General features: G+C 45.1%; 1 protein-coding gene across 2 annotated transcripts in view; it reads right to left on the reverse strand.

The window, feature by feature from the left end:
• CSMD2 (CUB and Sushi multiple domains 2) overlaps nucleotides 1-27,482 on the reverse strand; it is a 644,506-nt gene that overhangs the window by 179,888 nt on the left and 437,136 nt on the right. For both annotated transcript variants that reach the window (XM_077337490.1, XM_077337489.1), the window contains 8 exons: nucleotides 23,011-23,149; nucleotides 20,186-20,373; nucleotides 17,715-17,903; nucleotides 16,025-16,141; nucleotides 9,544-9,759; nucleotides 8,279-8,467; nucleotides 5,298-5,467; nucleotides 2,080-2,236 (listed from right to left, as the gene is read on the reverse strand). In XM_077337490.1, the coding sequence (XP_077193605.1) occupies nucleotides 2,080-2,236; nucleotides 5,298-5,467; nucleotides 8,279-8,467; nucleotides 9,544-9,759; nucleotides 16,025-16,141; nucleotides 17,715-17,903; nucleotides 20,186-20,373; nucleotides 23,011-23,149 (1,365 nt within the window). The remainder of the gene's footprint in view (nucleotides 1-2,079; nucleotides 2,237-5,297; nucleotides 5,468-8,278; nucleotides 8,468-9,543; nucleotides 9,760-16,024; nucleotides 16,142-17,714; nucleotides 17,904-20,185; nucleotides 20,374-23,010; nucleotides 23,150-27,482) is intronic.

A 27,482-nucleotide genomic window follows, 5' to 3' on the forward strand; every position in this document is an offset into this window, starting at 1 on the left:
CAACCCTAAACTTGAAAAGAAGAGAGTGTACCTAAGAATGTCCAGAATGCAGCCCCAGCCAATGGATCTGGATTTGGATTAGGGAAAGGAATTCCAGGATACGTTCCCATTAAGCCCCTTTTCTTTTAGAAATTAAGCAGCAGGGATTCTCCTCCTCCTTGCATTTGTAGAGGGCCTGGCTAAACAAGTAAGCAGCTGGTGGCACAGGGACATACCCTCTCAACTGCACACAAGAATCATTCAGCTTCAAAACCTTCCCAGTTGTGAGTGTGTGTGAGAGTTGCAGAAATGCATGGTCTCTTCCCAGCCATTCTAAGAAAGTGGGGTTCAGACTCAGGTCAAACGCTTCCAAACACTACTTCCCAGCTCAGCAACTAAAATATTTAACAGGGACCATCCTTAGAATTGAAGGATGAGCCCTTTGGACCAGGGGTAGTCAACCAGTGCTCCTCCAGATATTCATGGACTACAATTCCCACGAGCCCCTGCCAGCAAATTCTGGCAGGGGCTCATGGAAATTATAGTCCATGAACATCTGGAGGACCACAGGTTGACTACCCCTGCTTGGGACGGCTGATCTCTGGCAGACTCTTTGATTTTATTGACACTGGTGAGCTGGAACAATTTTTAAAAGCCCTCTGATAATCTCTTGAGTCCAGGGACTATGTTGAGGGGCAGAACAGACTCCCAAGTGACAGGTGTCTAATCTTGTACAATAATAATTAAGTGGTGTCAATTTGCAACTAACTCCTGGCAGTGTTCTCAAGGGAACAAAAGAACAGAGGTGGTTTGCCATTGCTTGGCTGTGCACTGCAACCAGGGCCCATTTTGCACACATAGGATAATGCATTTTCAGTGTGCTTTGGCAGCTGGATTTTCCTGTGCAGAAGAGGAAAATCTACTTCTAAAGTGCATTGAAAGTGCATTATGTATTGTGTGCAGAATAGGCCCAGGTCTTCTGGGGTCGTCTTCCATACCAATGCTAACCAAGGTCGACTGTCCTTAGCTTATACACTTGAACAAGCTTGGGCTAGACTAGGCTATTTAGGTTGTCTTAGCATACTAATTCATATTCTGTATTTTTCTTCTTAAAAGGCCTACTGGGCAGGGAATTAGGTTGATGGAATATTTTGTGGGCTCATTTTTGGGGGCGGCAAATAAAGGGCAAGAAAGCCTTAATAAACCAAGCTGTTAATCTATACATAATAACAATACTTACTAGATTTTTGGTCAATGAGAACAAAAGAACAAAATGATTTGGGGGTGAGGAGAGTAAATGGACTAATCATTTTTCAACAAAGCAATGAACAACTGGTGGATTTACATGAACTAACAGAAATGAATAAAAGGAATGTTGCTTATATTTGAAGCGCAACTTGAATAACCTCTTCCTGAGTTCTCAAGAGGCAAAGAAGTTGAGACGAAGTTGCTTTGAAAAAAGAAAGAAAAACAAAGAGATGGCTAGTGACCCTGTCCAGTTCTGTTCCAACTCTTCTCTCTGCATAAAAGCTGTGAGTGGCTTCCACTTGTTATCCAGGCCATCTGCCATTGTTACAAATGGGCTAAGGAAAAGATCCTTATGATTCTAGAGATATCTTCAGACATCACAAACACCATAATTTCAGGTGGTCCTGTGGGTCTGCCATAGATATCTGTCAAAGGGAGCTTTCTACTCTGGGAATCTTGTTCTTCAAAGTGCTACTAGGCTCAGATCTGACATTCTAACATGTTCATGGTGTGAATGGGCCTCAAATGCCTCTGTTTGTTCCTGGTTTATGGAGTTCCTAAATCAATAGAACTTCCAGGTACCATGTTGGTCCCAAGGAAACCCTATAAACCCTATATGTTACACCTTTCATTACTCTCCAGACAAGAATTCACAACCTTTTTTGTGTCCTTTTGATTTTCTTCTTCTTTTTAAGAGATTGCATGGTTTTTCTTTTGAGTTTAGTAAGCCTTTCAGCACAACTCTGTCCTGGAAGAAAAGGGCTGGTGGGGGAAGAGGAAGGTTGCAAGTACTGAGTTGAATATGAACTGGCCCTTTTGCTCATCTCTGAATAGTTTGGCCTTGGAACTTACTGGAAAACTGTAGTTCAAAGCCTTGACTGGTGTTGTTGCCATTAGAGATGAATTCAAGCCACATGGTGCTGGAAGTGCTGTTGATGCTGAGGCCCAACATCTCCCCTCGGGTGAAGGAACCCAACAAACGGGCAGAGTTATTGTTGCCATCGTAGATCTGGAAAAGAGGGAAGAACTGCATGTGAGGATAGGCTTCCCTTTTCAACTTAGATCAAGAAGGTCCTTTCCAAGTTACCGCCTTCTGTCAATAGGAACAGATACATTTTGTCTCTCTCCTTGTCTTCCTAGCTTATAGTTTCACAGGGTAGCCATGTTGGTCTGCCATGAAACTGTTAGATTTGAGTCCAACAGCACCTTAGAGGCCAATGAGAGTGTCATGATAAATGTTTTTGAGACTCAAAGATCCCTTGGTCCATTCTACCCATGTTGGATGATGCATTTTCAATGTACTCTAGAAGTTGATTCCCCTGTTTCGCACAGGAAAATCCAGCTGCAAAACCACACTGATTGTGCATTATCCAATGTGTACAGAATGGGCTGTCTGATGATGGGAGCCTGGAATCTCAAAAGGTTATCCCATGAAACTCTTCTTGGTCTCTAAGATGCTACTGGACCCAAATCTGTTTTTCTTGCTTAGGTTACTGATTGTCCTATACATACACCAGTCAGTGAGGATGGACCAGTTTATCCCAAAATAATTAATAGTAAGAATTGTGTAATGTCAAGTGGCAACTGACTCAAGATGACCTCAGAACATGTGGTTTTCAAGGAAAGAGAAGAGATGGTTTGACATTGACTTCCTCTGCATAGCAACCCCAGCCTTCCTTGGTGGCCTCCCATCCAAGCACTAGCCACAGAAGATTCTGTTTGGTTTCCAAGCTCTGATGAGATGGGACTAGTCTCGGCTCCCTCCAACAGAGCTTTCTGTAGGAGTTGTTTGCTGGTCCCGTACCTGTGGACCGTGGCTCTGATCCTGCCCCCATGAGCGGGATCTCCTTACCACGTTCAAATGGGCCAGTTGCCACCCTCTGACAAGACATGGAAAGGAAGAGCACTAACTTTCCACTGGAACTGTGTAAAAAAGACCCTCCTGCCACCTGAGAGGTGACTTGGCAACAGGGCTAAGTGGCCAGAGAGAAGTAGGGGAGTGGCAGTTGCCTGGGTGCTGGCCTTGCTGCTTGCCTTGACTGAGGCCTCCACCTGTTGTTGAAAACCAGGCTCACTTGAGGCTTCAAAATCTAGGAGAATCACTGGGGGAAAGGACAGGGTTGGTAATAGGTGATATCAGAACTATCAACAGCAGGGCGAATGTCAGGAAGTCCAGGAGAACAGGGCAAGAACACACTGGAGGGAGAGTGCTGTAAGCCCTCTCTGGGCTGAGGCTGAGGCCTAGGCAGCGACAGGGGCCTGTGAAACAAGGCACTTTATCCTCACCAGAGGAATGTATGGCACACACTGAGCCTTTAAATAACCAAGAAGCCCAACGAGTTCTAGGGCCACCCAGAAAGAAAGATCCTTGATTTTCAATGGCCAGGTGTGGGGGGCATCAGGATCAAGTTATGCACCTTTATTTTCATCCATAGTTGAATACTTGTGTCATTCACAATGTGGAAACAATTATGCAAGGCCTCTGAGGATAGCTGGGGGAATGGGCTGGTTTCGCCCCACTGGCCAGTGTTTGTGCAGTCATTCAGATCTCTGTGTGCAATATGAAATTTTGGGTCTTTGCAATATCAGTCAGTCAGTCAGTAACCTTTTATTGGCATAAAGTCTTTGCAATATAAAGACCTCCCTTTACAAAGACACTCATCCTTTGCACCACCGTACCAGACATCTTGCTAGCCACACTGGTATCCCCAGATGACATATCTGGTACAACTTGTTCCAAGTATGCTCCTGCAGGAGAACTGCCTGTCATTCTTAATGACAAGAGAATTCTGTTCTACTCAACAGCTTACCACACCAATGAAATTCCAAGCTAAACAAAACAACAGCAAAAGGAGGGGAGGAAAGAAGGAAGGAAGGAAGGAAGGAAGGAAGGAAGGAAGGAAGGAAGGAAGGAAGGAAGGAAGGAAGGAAGGAAGGAAGGAAGGAAGGAAGGAAGGAAGGAAGGGAGGGAGGGAGGGAGGGAGCACACTTGTCTTCTCCAAATATTCCTATGGGAGGACTTTCCACCTATATAGAACCCTGAGTCTTCAACTGATAGAATATAACTCATAGCTGAGTTATCCTGGACTTCAGGTGGGTTATTATCATTGACGTGTCCTTCTCCCTGCCTTCAATTTTTATTTTTAAAAAGGTGGGTGTGGGGAGAAAGAGATATTGATGAGGAGGGGATGAGTAGATTCAGAATATTTTTTTTTAATTATGGGGTCCCACATTCCAGGTTGAGATTAAAGGTGTTCTTCCCAACAGTACAGTACCCCGGAGTCTCGTGCAAGAGAAGACACTGTGCTGGGGACCTACACCATTTGTGATGCAGAAACAAAATCAACAAGCCGCTCCAGCATTAAAATTATGCTGGAGAAAGTGGGTAAGCTTTCGTAAAAGGTGGTTATTCTGGTATGTTTCCTATCAGTCTGCTAAGCAAATCAGGAGCCTAAGAAGGCTTTTGCCAACCAGAAGAGCCAATGAAGTTGGAAGGAGGAGGCTGTTTGGTGGCCATCAAGTTGCCTCCCCCAACTTATCACGACCCCATGGGTGTTTTAAGGCAAGAGATGAACAGAGGTGGTTTGCCATTGCCTGCCTCTGTGTAGCTACCCTGGATTTCCTTGGTGGTCTCCCATCCAAATACAAGCCAGGGCTGATGCTGCTTAGCTTTGAGGACTGGAGGAGGTCTAGCAACCCTGGGTCATTCCAGATTAGGGCAGGAGGCTCTTCAGGGCAAAGGAAAGCTTCCAAATTTGCTGAGCAGGACAATAGGATACAGGCCACTAATTCACACACCCCCCTCTCAGCAGTTTCAGTAAATATATATCTAGAGATATGCTCCATGAGAGTGTTTCCTTGGGCACCGTTTGCAGAAAACGTGCACTGCCAGTGCTGAGCAGATCTAATTGCAACCAATGAACTTCACCCAGACTGCGACTTTCCACTTGGTGAGGCTGCAAACCCCGCTTGGGATTAAGCAAATTGGATTCGAGCTGATTTTTCCCATCAGGCTGCTTGTTCAACCTGTCTGTAAATCTCTCCTCTCTCACCAGGTGAGCAGCAGTTACCTTGAGGGTGTCCTTGGCCTCCAGGTTGAAAGAACGGGCTTTCAGCTGGATTCCTTTCCCCGGCTGCGTCTGGATGGAGTATATGCATTCGTGGTTGTTGTTGTAGTTGAGCGGGTAGTTTGGGGACAACAGGACGCCTTGAGTGCCGGTTACGGAAGAACCACATTCGGCTATGGAAAGAAACGGAGCGACTGAATTTTAACATCTACACGGTGCACAATTGGTATAAAGCAGTGGTTCTCAACCTGGGGGTCGGGACCCCTTTGGGGGTTGAATGACCCTTTCACAGGAGTCATGGCGGGGCAAGCAGCTTGGCTGGGGCAGGGGGGGTCACCGTCCACACAACAGCCCTGTGGGGTAGATTGAGATAGAGCGTTCGTCTGTCTGGAGCAACAGCAAAGAGCGAGATCGGCATGGTGGGACAAGAGGCAGAACTTAACAGAGAAACTCCAGAAAAAAAATCCAATTTATATACAGTCATGAACAATGGATCTTCATGCCATTGGTCAGTTTCGGTTTAATTTCTGTGAAAGAACACTTGCATAGTTTTATGGTTGGGGGTCACCACAACATGAGGAACTGTATTAAAGGGTCATAGCATTAGGAAGGCTCAGAACCAATGGTATAAAGCATGAATGTACATCTCGGTTTTATCCTGTAATCTGTGTTTGGGCACGTAGAAACAGCAGACAGATGTGCATGCACACAGAGGCTGGAGTCAAACACGCAGCAAATGTCCAAGCAGCACTGCATCTTCTCTCAGGCGCTCCTAGGATTCTAGCACTTCTGCTGGCTGCAGCCAACACAAGAACATAGGTACGCTGTGGGGTAACAGACTAGGAGTCCACCAAATCCAGCATTATGTTTCACACGGCAGGCAACTAATTGCAGTGGAGGGTCCCCTAAGAGAACACAGAGGCCTCTCAGCACTGGCATTCAGAGGTTTGCTGCTTCTGACTGTAGAGGTTACCTTTAGTTACCATAGTGAGTAACCACTGATAGGCTTCTCCTTCTTGAATCTGTCTGATCTCTTTTTCAATCCAGTTATGCAGGTGGCCATCATTAGGGTCACTGGGAGTCAATTCCACAGTTTAATTACTCATTGAGTAATGCAGTTTCCTTTTCTCTGTCCTGAACACTGGCTGCCCCCCCCCCCCAAAATTATAGCCAGTCCAGCATCTTGAGTCTCACCCATTTTTGACCCAGATTATTGTTTGGGGGCATCACCACTTGGATTAAAATATCCATTCAGTCCACAGGTATCCCCTGTGCAAGCACCGAGTCATGTCTGACCCTTGGGGTGATGCCCTCTAGCGTTTTCATGGCAGACTCAATACGGGGTGGTTTGCCAGTGCCTTCCCCAGTCATTACCGTTTACCCCCCAGCAACCTGGGTACTCATTTTACTGACCTCGGAAGGATGGAAGGCTGAGTCAACCTTGAGGCAGCTTCTGGGATCGAACTCCCAGCCTCATGGGCAGAGCTTTCAGACAGCATGTCGGCTGCCTTACCACCCTGCGCCGCAAGAGGCTCTGGCCTTACCCTACTGCAAAACAGAGTGACTGGCCCTTATAAGATGAAGATATCCTTGCAATGAGGCAAGGTGAACAAAGAGGGAATGGGAAACCCAGAGATTCTGACCCCGCCTCCTCCTCATGCACAGAATCCCCATTGGTCCTCTTCAACGTCTATCCATTCTATCCTCTCTGGCTCCATCTTCCTTGATTTAGTAAGTCTTAAGCTCGTACATGGCAAACTGTAGCTCCAGCCTTCCAGACCTCAGGGTCAAGTTAAAGAAATTTCCCCCAGGTAAAAGGTCCTGAGTGGACCAGCTCATCTCCTCAAGTGGGTTTACCCCCAGTATCAGTTTTTCCTCACTTAAAATGAGTCAGATTCATCGAAAGAGAGGCCTGGAAAGTGAAAACATGAAGCTGTCGTATAGTGCAGGGGTGGTCAACCTGTGGTCCTCCAGATGTCCATGGACTACAATTCCCATGAGCCCCTGCCAGCAAACGCTGGCAGGGGCTCATGGGAACTGTAGTCCATGGACATCTGGAGGACCACAGGTTGACTACCCTTGCTATAATGAATCAGGCCTTTGGCTTATCAAGGTCGATACCGTCTATTCGGAATGGCAGTGGCTCTCCAGGGCTTCAGACTGAGACCGAGTTGACTTACATCACTTACTGCTTGTGCCTTTTAACTGGAGACGTTAGGGATTCAGATTCAGAGTACCTTTATTGCCATAAAGGGATGTTGGGGATTGAACCTGGGGCTTTCTGAATCCCCAGGAGATATTCCACCACTGAGCCCCAACCTCTGCCCAAAATGATCCGTGAATCCTTGGAGTTAAGGCTCTGAGGATCCAAAGGGGGGGGGGCAGTCTTGTGATAATCAGGTTATGAACATGCCCTTCTCAGGTTTTTAGAAACAGAGCCCAAATTTCAACAATGTTCAGCATCAGCTACTGAAAACCTCACCAGGCTCCACTATTTCCTGCCAAAATGCCTGCACTTCCTGTCCCACTTACCTGGCTCAACTAGACAGTATGAAACATGAGTTGAGTTGGGTTGGGTTGGGGAGGGTCCCCCAGACCAACTTCTGTGATACTGATCAGGGCTAGATTCAGATGCCAAGTGCAGAGGTGTGTGTGTGTGTGTGTGTGTTCAGCATATGGAGCCCTGCAATGGTGGGAAAAGGAACTGCCCCCAGCCATTCCAGCTTGTATCGTCTAGTTGAGCCCTTGCTAATTAGGAGACAACATAGTAAGATCGGGAATGAAAGTGACAAGCAAGCCATATATTCCTATATTTCATTTCAGTTGTTTCTTCCTTGTGCCATGCCACCACAACACAACACAATGCTCCTCGCTTGAGGGTAACAACAAACCCCAACAACCCCACACAGGGCCAGCCCACTTCCCCACTGAATATTACGATACAGTAGATTGCCCAAGCAAAATTAAAGCACGTGACCACCTACCAACACACCTTGGCAGAGGGGAACTCCACACACGCCGTCGGCCGCCCAGACAGGTAATACGCGAGACGCCCTCTAGCCGATACCCAGGGAAGCAGGAGAAAGTCAGGACATCCCCCACGCCAAACTGAAGGCCCTTGCGGATGCTGTAGGCTGGAACCTCGGGCTCATCACAAGGTTCTAAGTCATACTCTGGCAGACAGACACAAGCCATGACATTACCAAACAGACCACAATCCTCCCATTTGCTTTTCTACCACCCTTAGGCCTAACTAATAGTTCTTCGCTCTATAACCATGTCAACGGCAAGCACAACCTCAAATGTCCCTGCACGAAGAAAACCAGATGTTCTCTTTTTAAAATGTGTTTTTTTTTCTTTAAGGTAAAGGGAATTGTCTTGGTGTGGAAGGGCTTTTAATAGATGAGAACAGGTGGTCTGTACTATACACTGGGAAACACAGCGGTACTCTGCCTTTCTTTTCTGGACCACGCCACAGATGTTGCACTGTGAAAAAAGCTTTATCTAGCTCCTGAGAGGTCCTGCCAAGTTTTAATTAAGGCTGATTTTTAAAAGTTTGCTCAGAGTTTTACTTGTCAGGGAAAAAGTAGCAATGAATTTAACCATTACTGCATTCCATAGAGGCAGATAGAAGGAGACGCTCCTGGAGAGTCTGGGTGCAGATGTTCAAGTCACAAAAATCTTGGAGAACAAAGTTGCAAAGGGAAACTGCAGTATGAAGCCATCAAATGGAAATGCATTAGCTACCCTGACTGTTTAGCCAATTCAGATTTAACAGAGATCAGAAGATGCCAGCTCCCTACAAGGGGTTGGATCCTACCAGCTTTGCCACTGGTGATAGATGGAGGAAAGTTCTGTTTTGGACACTGAAAAGGCTCTATTAGAGACCCGTGTGAATAAAAGTCAAGAGGGTTGGGGATACAATGGAGGATATGGTAGTCCTCATGCTATGACAACCAATCCCCTATGGGAAGGTTGCATCTGATCTGACATCATCTTTTGTTCACTTGTTTGGATCTTGTATTCATTCAACTGGACCTTTTATCCAATTGTGCTCTGCATGGAAGTCCCAACACAATTTCTACCATCTCTTCCATTGTTTGCCCAAATTTGCAACTGGGGGGTGATGGTATTTCTCTGTAATCACTTACCACTGCTGCTTTCTGAAAGCTTGGCCGGAGGGTCTGAGCCACAGATTAATGCAAATCACCTTTATGTCCCGTCCCCCCAAAGCAACAACCAGACCTACCTGAAAAGGTGATGTTAAATCCTTCGTAAGAAATGGAAAAGTCTGAGATGAAACGGATTTGAGCAGAGAAGTTCCCAAAGAGGCCAGCACTGAAAGGAGCAGGCAGGCGGGAGCCGGTGAGCTGTTTGAGTGGCTGGGTGAAGCTACTGTTTTCTGTGATTAGCAAGTAATCATGGCCGCTTTCTAAGTGGAAGGTATGAAAGGTGAAGAACACACCTGCAGAACAATGCAAAGGCAGGAGATGTTCTAGAGCGAAGACATGGTGCTCAGACAGGACAGGAAAATGGTGCATCTTGCACCATGCATAAAACAACAACTATAATGTCCTCACAGGTTCAGGTTGCCTTGTTGAGGTGCAGGGAATCATACAGTTAGAAGTACCTCCAAGGTCATCTAGTCCAACCCCCCGCAGAATGCAGGAAATTCACAACTAACTGCCCACCCAAAGTGACCCCAATTCCATGTCCAGATGATGTCCCCCCCCAAATAAACCCAGAATCCCTGGTCAGTCTAGTCTGGAGGAAATTTGCCTTCTGACCCCAAAGTGGAAGGGAGAGGAGCTTCAGATTCCAATTTGATTTGTTATTGCAAACTGATTCTTTTGGTCTACTAATATCATTTGAGAGAAGATGCATCCTTTAAAAACTCATCCTTTAAAAACTCAACATTCCTTTGGCGATAAAAAAATAAAGCAGAGAAGCTTGATTTCAATTGGGGTGTGTGTAAAACAATAACAGTAACAACAGTATTTTCCAAATTTGGGTATATTGGACCCGAAAAATATTGATATTTCCGTATTTTCCCTAATCCCAATACTGGTATGGTATTCAGATTAGAAAAATAGAGCTTTTTCAGCTTTATGAATCTGAGGCATTGAGATGCCTTGGAATCAAATGTCACTTGAAGCTGTGTGACTTGGGGTGGAGAAGACATTTAAACAGACCTCAGTTCACTTCAAGTTGAGACTTTGCAGGTTGGAGTGGAAAAGATATTTAAATGTTTTTTCAACTCCAAGCTGCAAAGTCATGGTTCAGAGTGAACTCTGAGTCCAAGGCAATTAAAGGTACTGAGATCTCTTTAAATGATGGAAAGTCATGGTAAGACATGAACTCTGAGTCTGAAGCATTTAAAGTAAGTCCCTTGCTTTAAATGCCTTCTCCACTCCAAGCTTCAAAGTCACGGCTTGGAGTGAACTCTCATTCTGAATGCATTTCTATCGATCATGGTCCCTTTAAATGTCTTTATTTATCCGGCGGTCCCTGTCAGCCTTGGCCATTTCAGTAGCCAGAAAAATAGCCAACAACAGTAATAAATCTGTCTGAATTAGCTGAATGCACATCCCTAGTTTCAATTAACAAGACTGAGTGGAAGTTGAAAAGTTAGCCCCCTATCTTCCCTGAAAAGTCCTGAGGCCAATGGAGGCTGCACGAGCTTGCAATTTGCATTTCATGACAGACAGGCGATCTTTGTCTACTCTGTTTGAGCTCTTGAAGAAAACAACAGCAACATGGGTAAGAGAACACCTTTCATTGCAGCACCTACAACCACTGCAGACAAACTTCAAAGTTACACAGACCCCTTTACCTGCTGTAAAACTAGCTCTTCCTTTCAAAGAGGATTATAAGCAGCACTGTGGCTATGCTAAGGGATTATGCAAATTAACTTATTTTTCATTATGTGACTTTTAAAAAATCTATTTTGCATGATTTAGTTTAGACATCAGGGATAAACCACACTGGGCACTGAAGCCTTGTCCCCAAATCTATCAAAACATTATCCTGGCAGGCAGGATTTTAGCCGACATTGCCTTTGTCCTCTCAAGCATATCTTTCTACTCATCAGGGCTGAAATCCTGCTTTCTTTTAATAAGATGTTGAATTACCCTGTGAGCTCATCGAGACATCCTGTGGAATCACCACACACACAGGGCCCTGGCTTCAAACCCCACTAAATTTCAAGTCCACAGAAGAGACCCATCAACTGGAGAAGGCATGGTGGGAAGCTTGCAGATCCTTACTTGGGAGTCAGTGAGACTTAGGCTCCTTCCGCACATGTTGGATATTGCACTTTTAATGCACTTTAGAAGAAGATTTTCCTGTTTCACGAAGGAAAATCCAGCTGCAGAAGCACCCTGAAAGGGCATTATTTGGCATGTGCAGAATGAGCCTTAGTCTGAGTAAATGCTTCTGATGATCTAGCTGCAAGTCTCTTTGTTGAAATCCCCAACAGAAAGGTCTCCTGTCTTGAAAGCAAGCCACTTCATGACTGAGGTCCAGCAATGGAGCAAACAATGCTGGTGGTAGAAACCATTGTCAGGTCACAGCTGTAGGGCTTCCGAAGCACAAGATGAATGGCGATGGATGGCCATGGCCAACCTCCAAGGTCTCCCATACAAGTGCTAACCAGGCCTGATGTTGCTTAGCTTCTGAAACCTGATGAGACTGGACTACCTTGGATGATCCAGGCCAGGGTGGAGTTGACATTGCTGCATCACAAATATTGTTTTAGCAAAGGCTGAGAATGGCCAAGGCTGTAAATATTCCTGCAAAGAGGTGGGGAGGCATGCCCTGCCCCTCCAGGAACAGGTTACCAGTTCTCAAACGTGCCACAGCTGATCATGACAGTAAGTATTATGAAAGGGTTGGGGCAGTTCAGGGTTCTTTGAAGAGTCAGCTGGGGAAAGACCTCGAATGCTGCAGTTGGTTCTGGGGAGGAGGGGTTCTGTGTTCAAAACTCTTGTGCCAATCCTGAAAGCTTGGTCCTTACTGTTTCCCCCATATTGCATATGGTTGTTGAATAAGGGCTGATTTGACTGCAGAGATGAGATTTTAACCCAGAACTTCCTGATTTGTCTTTGACAGTTTCCTACAACAGCTCAAATCACGCAGCCGAGTGTCTCCTCTCAAATGCAAGGTTCAAATGTTCAGCAGCTGACTTCTAATTGACATGCCCAAATTAGCATGGCCAGGATGGGCAAACACAGCAGTAAAGGAATGGCACTTTATACTTGCTTTCAGTGCAAAAACAGGCCGGGAGGCTGAACTGAAACAAATCCTGGCTGTTGGCTTTGTATTTCTTTTTGCAAGGCTGGGACCAGGAAGAGAAATTGGTCATGTTGGTTTTGAATTATCTAATCTCTTAGCAAATATACCAGAATTTGTTTCATTCTTCCTGAATTGTCCTAATATCTTAGGAGTAGATTTATTTTTAAACTGTAATTTTATACCTCATTAGTCCACAATGTAGATAAGTTTTCTTGGCAACACAGAATAAATTGGAAGTGCAGGGGAGGGAAAAAATCACAGTTGGAGGGAGGAAGAGCTGTGTTATCACTAATGTGCTAAAATGTAAGTGAAAATCATGGCTGAACAGAAACGATTCATGTTTCTTTCCCCCAGCCAAAAATAAGAAAAATCAATAGTATAAAAGAGTTCTCCCTTTATCAGCATTCCTTGACAGGGGAAAAAAAAACATAGTTTGGGTCTGTGTAAGTAGTCGCCTGCCCTTGGTGATGTCAATACAGTGACCGTTTCCACATGAGGAATCTGCCTCTGGACAGCCTCTGAGTGCTGGCAGGTTTTAGAGCCCTGTGCACATGATGCCGCCTGCATCCCGAGGCTGTCCAGGGGCTGGCCCGAGATTTGCCCAGATTTGCCTTGGAATGAGGGAAATCTCCAAAAGTGGATTTGCCACTTTTTATCTCGCATCCCATTGATGACCAACCAGAGGCAACTCTGTATGGAGGGGGAAACATGTGATAGTCTTAGCAGCTTTGGCCCACCTTCCCCTCTCCATTTCCTGCTCTGAGAATTTAAAAAAATGGCACAGTCTGTATTGCTGCAGGACCGCAAAGCTACATTGTCAAAGATAAAATAAAATCTTCTTTTTTTTAAAATCCTCTTGGAGAGTCAGTCTTCCTTCTACTTCGGCAGCGAGGCTAGCACTTTGTTATTCTATCCGGCCTCAACCACATGTCTGGTGGAACAGCTCTGTCTTACAGGCCCTATAGAACTGCAGAAGTATAGATTACAATCTTGCACTGGTGAGTTTCGCTGAAGAATTGCATGCTGGGTGAAGGAGGGCTCATATTCAGCCTAACCACCAGATAGCTGATAGCAACTATCTCCTCATACGTTAATCTCGATAATCATTCATTCTGACCCTTTGAGAATAACCTAAAAGGCGTCCCCATCCCTTCCCTGAAGGATCTCATTTATAGGACAGGTGTCCTGGGACCATTCCGCCCGCGTAGGATAATGCACTTTCAAGGTGCTTTTGCAGCTGGATTTTCCTGTGCGGAACAGGATAATCTACTTAAGTGCATTGAAAGTGCATTTTCCAATGTGTGCAAAATGGGCCCTAAAATCTCGCTGCCACATTTCCCCCGTTGAATGTTCACCAACACCACTCACGTAGGGTGGCCAGAAGCTGCGCTTTGATCTTCAGGGAAGGAAACGGCAAGAGGCGCATCTTTCAAGAGCGCATCGGGCTGCTCTGTGTGTTGTGCTTTAAGCTTAGCAACAGGATAATGGGAGGCCTCTCATCAGAAGAGAGAATCCAGGGCGGAGTGGATTAATGAAGAGTGGATTGCTCCTGCTCCGTGGGATAGCTTGCACAGTGTGCAACGCCTCCACTAATGCGCCGCGCTTTTCAACGACTGGTTTATCTGCTTTAATACTATCGGCATCACGGAACTGATTGATGGAGGCTCCTGTTGTGCTGGTATCTAGCGAGGCTAGAGGAGCCAAGACACTGGAGGCAGCTCAAAAGAATTAATACGTGCTTATGTCTCTCTCTGTGTCTCTGTCTCTCTCTGCCTCTAAAACCCGGGTTGTTGTGTAACAGTCATCCTGCAAATCCAGCTTTGTCCAAGAGCAACATGAGTGGGCAGAGAAAGCTAGGGGCAAGCCAACCATTGGGTGCAGCTGTGAAAACAAGTGGGGACCGGGGGGGGGGGGGCAAGGCCTTCCAGAGTGGGTGGCGGAAAATATATCCTGGAGCTCTGTGGGTATCGGGAAAAGGAGAATGTGAGGAGTGGGTGGGGCCCTGGAGACACATGCTGAAGATGAAAGGGAAAGAGGGCTAGAGGCGAGAAGAAGAGAACGTGAAAGAAAGGCTGCTGGACCAAATGAGAATGTAACATACCTAAAAAGTCCCCACACCCTTTTGTCACACCCAAGTGTGAAGAAGAAACAGCCCTAGCAAGGCAGGAACAAGTTTGTTTTGTTTTTAAATGTTGTGGAGTCATCAGTGACAGGGAGCAGGTTGGCAATACCTTCTGTGGGGAACAGAAAAGCACTGCATGGGTTGCCCATGGACTTGGAGAAAAATGGGTCCCTCTAACCCAGGCTCAGTAGAATACCTGGCCAACAATGCCCTTTACACCTCTATTAAAGGGACGGGGCCCTTCTTCTTCCAGATAATTGACAACCCTAAAAGGGGAGGGGCGTGTGTATTAGTGTTTCCAACTCAGACTCTGGGGGCCTGACCCTTATTGATAGGGATCATGAAGACGTCTACCCTCCCATGAGCCCTTGAGACATACCCCTCCCACCATAACAGTGAGCATCCTTTGAGAACGTATCAAGTTGTTTATCAAAAACCCATTTCTTAACAGCCCACCATATTCAAGAAAGACCAAAGACTATCCAGAATAGCGATACCCTGATTAAGAGGTGGGCCTAAGCAGACAGGGTCACATTTGAGTCTTAATGGCCTGATAGTCTCAGGATTTGTACAGCATTTTTGTAAGCATCTGGAATATATCACATAAATTATTGCAGAAATTCTTACAAAAATCCTATATGGTAGGCTATTGCTCTGTTATTTAGACAAGGAGCTGAGGCAGAGAGAAGCTATGCCTAAGGGCACCTACTGTGCTCATGGCTACAGCGAGATTTAAACCTGAGGCTTTCCAGATAACGGCACACTAATAACACAATCTTACTCAAGGCCAGTTTGAGGTACACTGTTGGCCCACGAGACCTAGTTTGGATCTGGCTGGAGGCAGTATGGCCCGGGAGGGGAACTTAGTCATGCAACACATGACAGATGACTAGGACAAGGCTGCCAACTGTGACCTGGGAAGTGCATAGTTATTCCAAGGTAGAGCATGTAGAATGGGAATTTAGAGAGGGATTTTGCTAGGAACCTATGGTCTTCCATACAGCTGCCTTCTGAAGCCATCATTTTCTCCAGAGGAACTGAGTTGTAATTCTGGGGCATCTCCGTGCTCCAACTGGGGGGTGGCAGCTGGCTTAGCCTCAGTGGCCTCCTCACTATGCCAGGTTTTTTTTAGGTGGCTTGGCCAGGGAACTTGTTCTGGTAATACATGGAACAAAGCCCCTTTTCTTCTCGCTTCATGCTTTCTCCAGAGAGTGGAGGTGGTAGAGATGGGAAAAACTGTTCTGAGAGGTATCTGGAGACCTGTGAGGTTTCACAGAGGTTGCAAACAGGGGACTAAACATGACATATGCATTACCTTTTCCATGAGATGCCTCTATGACCCAAGTGCAGTTTAAATTATTAGGGTAGAAATCGGGAAAACCTGGTGATAAGACAGTGCCACTGGATCCACGGATGTAGCCTCCACAAAGAGCTGAAAACCAGAAAAAGGGAGAGGAACATCAAAAATTTACAATCCTTGGAGACTGAGGTCCTTCCTACAGAGGGACAAACAGTTGCTTAGTAAAGGAAAACACCTTCTGAATATGTAGTTTTGCATTTTGTCCCTGCAGGAGGATGGGCAAGGATGACCTGATTCACCGGTGGGGGAAAGTGCAATTAAGTTGCAGTGGGCTTACAGTGACCTTATAAGGTTCTCAAGGGTAGAGATGAACAAAGGGGGTTTGTCATTGCTTGCCTCTGCACTGCAACCCTAGACTTCCTTGGTGGTCTCCCATCCAAGTACTAAGCAGGGATGATCCTGGTTAGCTTCCAAGATCTAGTGAGATGAGGCTGACCTGGTCTATCCTGATTCACTGTCATTATTAAACACACACAGCATACAAGGGCGTGGGGAAATATCCCACATTTGTGATGGCTGAAGGTCACTGAGTACATGCTAGGAAGTCATCGCTCGTCTAGTTTCGCATTGACTGCATTCTCAGTTTATTTTAATGTGTTGTAAGGCCTTTGTTCTACCAACATGGTCCCCCTAAGGAGGCTTGCAACACATTTTGCAGTTGATATTTGGTTATACCAGGCTTTCTCAACTTTCTTACCATTGAGAAACCCCTGAAGCATTCTTCAGGCATCAAGAAACCCCAGAAGTGGCATGATTGTGCAGAATATGGTTGAGAAACATAGCTGGGTACATGACCACATGGTGCCCCTCCCCTCCCCCCACTCCAGGCCATTTGTGGGGGAGGGGGCTGGTTGACATGATCATGTATGGTCATATCACCTGATAAATGTTTAACAAACTTAAAAATATACATAAAAATAATTAACTTCCACCTATTCAGGAATCCCTTCTGGGGCCTTCAAATAAACCCAGGGTTTCATGAAACCCTGGTTTACACTCTTGCTATCCACCATCCATACACAGTCTATGGCTGTGACATCTGGGAACCATTACTAACAATGCAACCCTAAGCAGAATTACCATGCCTACATTCACTGCCTTCAATGGATTAACTTTACATAGGATTGCACTGTAACACACTCACAGCAAGATGTACCATGCTAAGTTGCACCAGCTGCTACTCCTGGTCTTCACAGCAGGGGTCTCCAAATTAAGAATCATAGAATCATAGAGTTGGAAGGGGCCATACAGGCCATCTAGTCCAACCCCCTGCTCAACGCAGGATCAGCCCAAAGCATCCTAAAGCATCCAAAAAAAGTGTGTATCCAACCTTTGCTTGAAGACTGCCAGTGAGGGGGAGCTCACCACCTCCTTAGGCAGCCTATTCCACTGCTGAACTACTCTGATTAATACAAACATTACTCTTTCTGAAAGATACAAACATTAAGAAAGATATAAGCAGGACCTTTCTAACTAGCCTGTGATGACTTCTTTTGGGAGTGACCTCTCTCACGTACCCAGTTTGCAGTGAAATCCCAAAATTTCCTGAACAAACATTGCCCAATGAGAATCCCACTCTCGATTGGTTGAATGGATGGATGATATTGATGCAGGATATGAATTCATTACAGTTCTCTGTCCTTACCCTCACAGCTGGGAAGAGGCCGGCTCCACTGAAAATTCGGTTCACATTCCAGGGCTTCACTGTCGCTCAAGGTGTAGCCTGGGTCACAGCTGAAAGTCACAAGGGCCCCAACGTAGAAATCATTCCCGTGCCGAAGCCCATTAACCGGAATCCCAGGGTCCAAACAGTGATCGGACTGAAGCTTTACCGCTGCAATCGACATCAAAGTACAGGTTTACCATTCATGATCTACAGTCCTGAATGCTGGCAATAAAAACTTGGGTGCTTATGAGATATTCTAGTTCAAAGAGCAAAAGTTAAATTTTTGTAAGATAAAGACCTTTGAGGGGGAAATATTACTTATTTGATTTTCACCCATATTTTCTTCTTTGGAATTCACAGTGGGTAATATGGAGGTCACAGACTGACCAACTTCCAGGTCTTTGAGTTGGGGTATCCAACTTCAACTTGGGAAAGAGCTGACAATTTGGGGGCAGGGTTTAGGGAGAACCATTTGAACCATTTACGCACTGGAGGTTTCATGCCAGGCTGCAGGCTGGAGTTTTAGTTGTGGCAGGTTGCCTTACCTCTTCCTGCACCCACACGGGGGAGCATTTGGCCCGGTGCGCCTCATCTGCCCCCAGCTTGTGCTCCTGAATGGGAGCTGGGGCAGTGAAGTTCCCCGTGCATAAACGGGGTCTGGGGGGGGGAGTTTAACAGAGGTGTAATGGTACAGAGCACACCCTCCAAAGCAACCTTTTCCTCCAGGGGAATTGGTTTTATAGTTACTTGGAGAATTCCAGTTATCAGCTGGAAGTTGGCAGCTCTAATCCGTGGTAAAGAATGATATATAGTCAAGAAAGAATTAAGGTTTGGAGGAGAGGCCATCTGCCTCTTGGGGTTTTGGGGGAAGAAGCAGATGTTGTTAAGATGGCTACTGGAGGAATTGCAGTTGATGGTGTGAGTGTGTATAGACCAGGGGTAGTCAAATTGCAGCCCTCCAGATGTCCATGGACTACAATTCCCATGAGCCCCTTGAGGGAAATGGCTGGGATCAGATCTTTGGGAAACCGGAAGGATCTTCCTAAATTCCCATTACAACAATACAGAGGAGACCAAGACCAGTTAGCTTCAGCACAGTCACTCTTGCAGACTTTTCAATGTACTTAAAAAAACAGTACTTTTTATAAACAATGAAAATGAAAATTGAAAACAAAACCAAACACAGCGTTTGGCGTACCACCTTTCCTAAACGATCATACCAAAAGTCGATTTGGCAGAACATGTGGTAGAGCTGGGGAAAACAAGGACCGGGGTCGACTGGACGAAGATGTCATGAAGAAGCTCTCAGAAGAACTCGTTTGAGAGATAAGGAGTAAGAGCTCCACATGGAAGGTTTCCTTTTGGAGCACTTGTGTATTACATTGTCAGTCCATTCACAATTCACTCCGTATCTCAAAAAAAGGAGTTAATACTGAGGAGCTAGTGATAAGCACATTTATTTAATTTTAATTAATTAATTTAGTGGGTGAAAAAAATATACCATCCATCAACTAAAGACTGTTATTCTAGGGGAAGACAAAATGCCTGAAGGAGAAACTGAAAGGTTACAGATTCCACATCCATCCCTTCCATTCTGTAGATGTCATTTCCAAAAACACTGCAGAAAATGACAAGGTTTTTCCCCCCTCCACAAAGAGAAATAAAAAAGGATAGATCAAAAAGAATGGTTATAACTAGCAATTGGTGGACCTGATCAAGCCCTTGTCAGAAATCTGGGGAAAACAGAATATTTTGTTGAATATCTAAAGAACACTTGAAGAATAATCTACATTTTAGATTTCACTTGCAGTGGGTCTGGAGATCAATGGAATTATAGCTTTGCACCATGTTCTACATCAGCCTTTTCCAACCTTTTGATCATGGAAGAAAAGAATTTTTTTTTCCAGATTTTGAGGAGCCTCAGAGATGATGCCAGCTGGCCACACCTCCATCCCATGGCATGTCACCCACCCAAAGTGGCATGTCACTGGAAGTGGCATGTCACCAGAAGTTACATCATCACTCATGTTAACAGGGGTGTGTGTGAAGGGAGGAGAGACAGCGGTGGTTCAAACCAGGAATAGGCATGCAGGCTCCACCCCCTCCCTTGTGCAGAAACCATGAGAGAATTTACTCCTGCTTGAAGGACAGGGGGAATGATGGAAGTGGCTGCTTCCATGGCTTGTGGCTGAGTCCATTATGACAGGAGTGGAAAGGACATGGGCCCCTGGCTGGGAATCCTTGGTCTAGATACTTAGAAATTACCCAAACTGTTCCCAGAACCCTTGGCCAACCATTGTCAATTGTACCAACACATAACAAGCTTGCTGAGTCACTAACAGCATAACTTGTATACACTAAGCACACATAAAAAAAACAGCTGCCACGGAGCTTTGATGGACATTTTATGGTGCTGACATAGGGATCATTACCTGCATCTCCTCACTTACTTTCATAACGGATCTGAAAGCCAAGATCGGAGTGGCTTTTATCAGTGGTGAAGAGAAGATAGAGGAAGTTGCTGGTGCTAATGAGGAACTGAGGGACCTGAGTCCCGTCATAGACCCCAATCAACGGCGATGAATAGGACTTGCCATCACGCACTTCCAGCGTGTCATAATTCACCTCTGTTTTAAACCTGAAATAGGTTAAGGAAAAAAAAAACATATTTAAAATTAAAAATAATGACTCCACCATGTAAATATTGAGACTGTGACAGACTCAAGCCCACAACCTCAGTTAGTCAACCTCTTGGCCAATAAAGAGTCAGATTTAGAAAGTTAATGTTTGGATCACCAAACCTTCAACAAATAGGTACCAATTCCTGGTGAGTCAGGTGCAGTACCTAGAATCCTTAAGATAGAGATGCTAAAGCTGATGTATAGTTGGAAACTTCAGAACTACCACTACCCTAGTAGTGGAAGTACATGTGGGATTGCTCAGTGCTGAACAAAAGGCACACTGCACATGGTCTGGAATGCTCTCTTCTTTGCTCCAACTACTTCACCCATTCCAAAGTGGAGATATGGGTACAGAAAATAGATTTCTTACACATCTGCTGAACCTCTGCCAGCAGACTGACCAACCTTGATTTGCTGAAGTTCAACCTCATTCATTGTCTCGGTTCTTGCTGGTTTCTGCCCCAGTCACAAAATCATGGACCTGCCTGGCTTGGCCTGGTCAGCATTAAGGATCCTATTTCATATATCAGTCCAATGAGGAGCTCTCTGGACTACAGAGAGGTCCCTGGGACATTCGTAACTAGGGAAGAATGGACAGACCCAAATTATTAAAGTCCTTTCCAGAAAAAATGTGGGAGTCAGCATCAGGACTGGAGCAGCCCAGTGGGTAAGCAGGGCCGCCAGGGCTGGCCTTCCTCCCACACTGCCATTGAGCGTGGCCATGCTGGGCCTGGAGCAAGCCAGCAGGGGCACCAGAGCTGGTCCCTCACCTGTGGTGCCACCAAGAGTGGCTAGGAAGGCCATTTGGGGACTGGAGCCTCCCAGATATTTGAGCCGTGAATGGGGGAGTGCCCACTCACTAATTGCTGCATATTCCCCACTGAGTTCCATTCAAGCAGAGGCCCATTCCACACAGATCCATTGTAGCAGGAGTGTGGCAAATTGTAATCGCTACTAAAATGCAGTTATGCACAACATCGTACACAATCTGCCACACTCCTGAAACAGTCCTGCTAGAAGCGCTTCGTTGTAGCGCTTCCAGGGAAATCCCCAAAAGTGGATTCACCCTCTGGAAAGCGCTACAGTCTTGCAACCAATCTGGAACACTAGCGAAAAAGCTCTGTGCGTTACCATTGTTGCAGTTTCAGCAAAGTCCCTCCCCCTGGCTCTCTCCTCTGATCTTCCGGTGAAGCTATCACCATATTTTTTTCTCGGAGCGAGCGGAGAGCAACGAACCGGCGAGCCTTCATTCACCCAGCGAGGCTTCCCCAGCTGCAGTCCCTCCACAGAGCTGTTTTAAGTCACCAAGCACCACACAGCCCCGTTTGCTGGTTTCCTTTATTTTCGGCCGAAAATTGCACCCGTGCACGGGGGGGGGGGATTTTTTTTTCACTTGGGGGAGCGTGGCAACGATGAAACGGCAGCTCACACACCACCTGCCAGCTAGATGGGTCTCTCCGTTGCAACGAATCAAAGCAGATTCGTTGCAACGTGTTTTTTTTTTAACCTACCTTAAAGAGAAAGGGGCTTTTCGGGAGCATGATAACGGCCGCCCATTGGCTGCTCGTTTGATTGACGGCCAGGGGCAGGACAAAGCTCAGCAAATATCGCTTTCTGGATAGCGATTTTTGCCGAGACCGGAAACCTGTGGGAAACAATTGAAACGCAACTGGATTCCACTACAAAGGCAGGTATGCATAACGACGAATTCTACTATTTTAAATTGCGTTTTTTCTTTCCGTGATCAATTTGCCACATTTATCCTGGTGCAGAATGGGCCAGAGGTTTGCCCTGGGCTTTCATTCATCATGTTGTCAGAAGGACACACACAATTCTATATGTTATGATAACAGTTTACACAAGGGGTAGTCAACCTGTGGTCTTCCAGATGTCCATGGACTACAATTCCCATGAGCCCCTGCCAGCAAACCCCGGCTTACACCACAGACCCCATCTTTAATTGACCAGGAAATCCTGCAACATCAAGAGATTTCCTCCCCAGACACAAGGAAGATGATGTTCCTTACATCCTCAGGCCAAACAATGCTTTCCAGTTCTAGGCGGTCTATGACCTCTCACATTCCTCAGCTCTAGACCAAACATCTTCTCTTGTGGTCTGTATGCTAGAGTTCCACCAGAGCTACTCAAAAGTACAACCTATACTCCCATTCTCTTGACAGAATCTTCATTTGATCGCAATCTTATCAAGGGCCCAAACACCACAGTTGAAAAGAAGAAGCATAATCGGAAGAAGAGTTGGTTCTTATATGCCGCTTTTCTCTACCTGAAGGAGGCTCAAAGTAGCTTACATTCGCCTTCCCTTTCCTCTCCCCACAGCAGACACCCTGTGAGATAGGTGAGTCTGAGAGAGCTTTGATATTACTGCTCGGTCAGAACAGCTTTATCAATGCCGTGGCGAGCCCAAGGTCACCCAGCTGGTTGCATGTGGGGGAGTGCAGAATTGAAGTCCACACTCCTAACCACTACACCAATCTGGCTCCACTGTAAGTCACCTGGAGGTTTGCTACATCTTTATTAAAGCAAAGCTAAGTTATTTTTGGTCAAAATCTCTCACTGGAATGTAAAATGGTCACCTGTCAAATGTAATTTTAATGGGATATCCTGGCTGAGCTTCTATGACCCATGCACAGTTCAGGGAGTCCTTGTAGAAACCCGGCCAACCTGGCGACAGGATCATTCCACTAGGAGAGGTCAGATGGCCACCACACGGAGCTGTCAGTTTTGGATGGAAAAAGAGAGAAATAACACACACAAGAATGTCATGCCAAAGGATCAGTATACAAAACTACGACAAAAAAAAATCGGTTTCTTTCATTCACATAAAGTTTTTTTATTTTGCAGTCTCTCTTGGTATTCCCTATATAGCCAATTGGCTCTACCAGGATATGTTGGCTGGTCTATCTCTAGCTAGGCTGCATTTGATTACTTCCCAGACCCAGGCTTTTCCAGTTACCACCCCTCTACTCTGGAAAGACCTTCCAGGAGAGCTGAGGCAGGTGTCTATCTTGCTTACCTGTTGGAAAGTCAAATGACTATATAGTTCGGGAAAGCATCTTGCAGGGTAGCTCTTTGATCACAGTATCATGACTACCTTAACTACCTCCTACTAGTTATTTATGGTTTGAAGACATTTTTAAGGATAATTTTTATTGTAGTTAATGAGTATGTTGTTACTTGCCTTGGGTTCCAGCTGTTCTGGAAGTAAGATGGATGCACATATTTTTTTAAATAAATATATATTTATTACAGTCCAGGAGGTTTCTTTTATACTATAATTTCAGGTTTATTTTATATTGATTTATTACCATTTCTATGTTCAAACACTAATCTGTAGGACCCAAGGTAGACCAGGCTATCACTGGAATTCATCCACATTTTCAGCAGAGTTGATATTCAGCCCATACCATCAAATTATGGCCAGAAAAGAAATTTCCATAGAGTTCCAGGTGTCCTACCAAAACCTTTGATCACTGGTCAGTATTTAGGAAGGGGAAGAAAAACAACAACTCCCAGATCAATCAAACAAAAAGCCTCTGCTAATTTGGAGACTGCTGACCAATCTGTGATTTTAAAGACTAAACTGGTAGTATCCACTGATTTCCCCTGCTTGCTGGAGACATGACATTCTCACGACATTCCTCAGGAGCTGCATTGTTTGAAGATTGGCAGATTGCATTGGGAATGGGGGAGGCAGGAAAGGTCCTTTTTGCAATTGGAAAATTTAGTCTGAATCTAACACACTATGTCTTTTAAAGTTATATCTTGAACTTGTTATACGTTTGGAAGGAATATTGGCTTGGTAGTTGTTATTGTTGAAGGGATTCTATTCCCCCTTGAAAGCAGCCCTAGCAGGCCAGACTAGTACTCTCACATCAGAACTTGGAAGCTAAGCAGGGTCAACTACGGCCAGTACTCGGATGGGAGAATACGACAGAAGACTAGAAGCAGGCAATGACAAAGAGCTTCTTTTCATCTCTTCCCTTGAAAACCCCATGAGGGAGTCGCCATAAGTCAGTTGTGACTTGGTGGCACTTAATAGTTTTTTTTCTGTAGTAAGATAGAAAATGGGTACATGGAGTGGTATAGTAATAGCCCAATCCCATCAGATTTGGAAGTTAAACAGGGTCAGTACCTGGGTGGGAGACCACCAAAGACTTTGCAGAGGAGGGCAATGGCAAACCACCTTTGCTTAATCATTTGTCTTGAAAACCATATGGGGTCACCATAAGAAGGCATTTTACATATAGAAGAAGAGCTGTTCTTTATACCCCACTTTTCACTACCTGAAGGAGTCCCAAAGCGGCTTACAAATACCTTTCCCTTCTTCTCCTCACAACAGACATCCTTTGAGGTAGGTGGGGCTGAGAGCGCTGAGCTATGACTGCTCTGTGAGAACATCTCTGAAAGAATTATGAGTAGCCCAAGGTCACCCAGCTGGCTGCATATGGAGGAATGAGGAATCAAACCTGGTTCTCCAGATTAGAGTCCACTGCTCCTAACCACTGCACCATACTGGCTTAACCACTACAACCACTACACCACTGTATTCAGACACAAAGCAGAAAACACTATAAACAGCATTTCCTCCTGAAAATGTTAAATATCCCACCAATTCACAAGAAACCCTCTTCCTTCAGAAAAACATGGAATTATAGAAATATGCAATATGTATTTATTTGATGGTCAGAAATCTGTTTTTTGAATAAATCTTAACCATCCATACTTATGTACATATATTCTGACTATTAAGAGACAAGCCATTAAATATTGTAATTAAAAGCCACAAATCTGATGATTTTTTTTAAAAAATCTTTGAATTGGCTATTGTCCCTTTACGTGTGTGAAAGTTCCTGCATTTGTCTATCTTCTGGTTCTACACAGACAACAAAAACACAAGGAACTGCAAACCTGGTTTAAGGGAAGTAATATCATAAGCTGATCAGCACTGAAGTACTAAGTCATGCCTGGAAAACGGAACATGTATAGAAAATCTCAGAGTCCAGAGGCTTGCTGGGACTATGTAGAACTATTCCACAGGCCACTGTTGCTATAACTTCAGCCTATAAGGAACTTCCTCCTTCTGCCCCAACAAAGGAACAATGTGAGGTTGTGAAGGGCCAGGCTTTGGCCTGAACAGGGGAATTTCCTGCTGAGGAACATGTGAAACCTTTGCTGAGAATTTTTACTATGTTTCTTGAAACCTGGTTGACATATTACAAAGTGGTTCCTGAGGAAAAATAAAGCAAAACAAAACCAACACAAATTTGTGTTGATTTCTGTGCAACACCCAACATGGTGTAATGGTTAGAGGGACAGAGTAGAATCCAGGAGATCCAGGCTTGAGTTTCCACTCTACCAGAGAATGGGCCCTGGATCACTTTGGGCCACTCACATCACCTCAGTCTACCTTACCAAACAGAGTTCTTTTGAGGAGAAACTGAAGAAGGGAAAAATGTTGAAAGCTATTTTGGGTTCCCAGAGAAAATCAGGATATAAATAGACGATACAGAATACAATTAGATAAAGCTAAAAATCTGCAGGTCTAAGATGTTTCTCAAGTTTTGCCGAAACAGTTCTGGCTTCTCCTAGAATTTCCCAGATGATTTATCTCAAGAATTGCCCTAAATTTGTTTGGAATTTGCCCAAAGTAACATATTTTTTTCATTGACTCTTTCCCACCACCCCTCTGAGCCCCTAGCGACTTGCAACGCCCGTTCTGCCTTTTTTGAAAACAAAATGTCAAACAGCACTTTAAATATTCTAGACAGACTTTCCCCTTCCCCCTTATTTAATTAAAAAAAGGAAGCTAATTAGGACTCACATTTAATTGAGCACTCACTGGAGGGCAAGTCAAAGACGAGCCGGGAAGATGGGCGATAAAGGAGTACATGTTAATAGCAGCAGGGTTATCAAAGCTTCCCAAAGATGAAAAGCGGGTTTCAAAAAATATTGATATTATTTTTTAAATTTATTTCCTCCCTGGTACTTGAAGGGAAAAGGAGGAGGTATGTGCAAAATTAAACCTTTACAATTGCCAAAAAACCTCAATGGAATGGAATAAAAATAGTTTTTTTTTTTAAATGTCAAAAGTATTTGCTGGGCATGTTGATGATTTTTTTTTCTGGAGAGAGAAAGAAAGAGCACAGCAAACAGATACCAATAAAGAAGATATCCCGTAGTCCCTATTACTGCCTGAAGAGGAAAAGGATGCCCTTGTAAGCAAGGCAGCTGAGAAGGGAGACAGGCAGGGCTGACCTGGGTGTAAACTGCACGGAGCTTTTATTCCAACCCCAGATCGATTCAGTTCCTGCCCTCTACACAGAATGCGATTTCTGTTTGGATTTTGGGTGATTTAAATTTTCCTTCTGCAGCAAGAAGGATTGATCCAGAGTGACCCTACCTTTATTGTGCGATATATCAGATTGCTGTTAATCCTGAATAAAGAAAGCTCCGTGGTAGAGAACCTCTGATAGGCTACACCAGGTCATGTGACACGCTAGCCTTAAAGGAGAAGCCCCTAACTTCTCTCAACTTCTCTCAACTTCTGTCGGTCCTGGATTTTTCCTCCCTCCTCTGCCTTTTTCGATCCTCTCCCCCCCCCCTCCAAGAAAAGAAAGAGGCTCCCTGCTTGGCTCCTCTCCCTACCCCACCCCTTCAAGAAAAGAAAGAGGCTTCAAGAAAAGAAAGAAAGAGCCCCCCCCACCTTCCGAGCCTCCCTAATCAGTGCAGAAGACTTTCCTGTTTCAGTGGGGAGGAGGGGGGAGAGGAAGACCCGAGTTCAAAGCAATCTGAATTCAACAGGATTGACAATGGAATAAAGAAAGTAAGTGCAGACTCTGCCCTGGATAGCCCAGACAAACTTGATCCCATCAGAAGTTAAACAGGGCAGACCTTGGCTAGTATATGGATGGGAGATCTCCAAAGATTTGGGTGGTAGTTCCTCCAAGGAACACTAGGGGTCATGATGCAGAGGCAGGCAACAGCATACTCCCCTCTGAACTGCACTTGCCAGGCCGCGTCATTTCTTGGATCTCCTGGCTATACT

The sequence above is a fragment of the Paroedura picta genome, chromosome 5, assembly GCF_049243985.1.
Source record: "Paroedura picta isolate Pp20150507F chromosome 5, Ppicta_v3.0, whole genome shotgun sequence".
In the NCBI taxonomy this organism is placed as follows: domain Eukaryota; kingdom Metazoa; phylum Chordata; class Lepidosauria; order Squamata; family Gekkonidae; genus Paroedura; species Paroedura picta.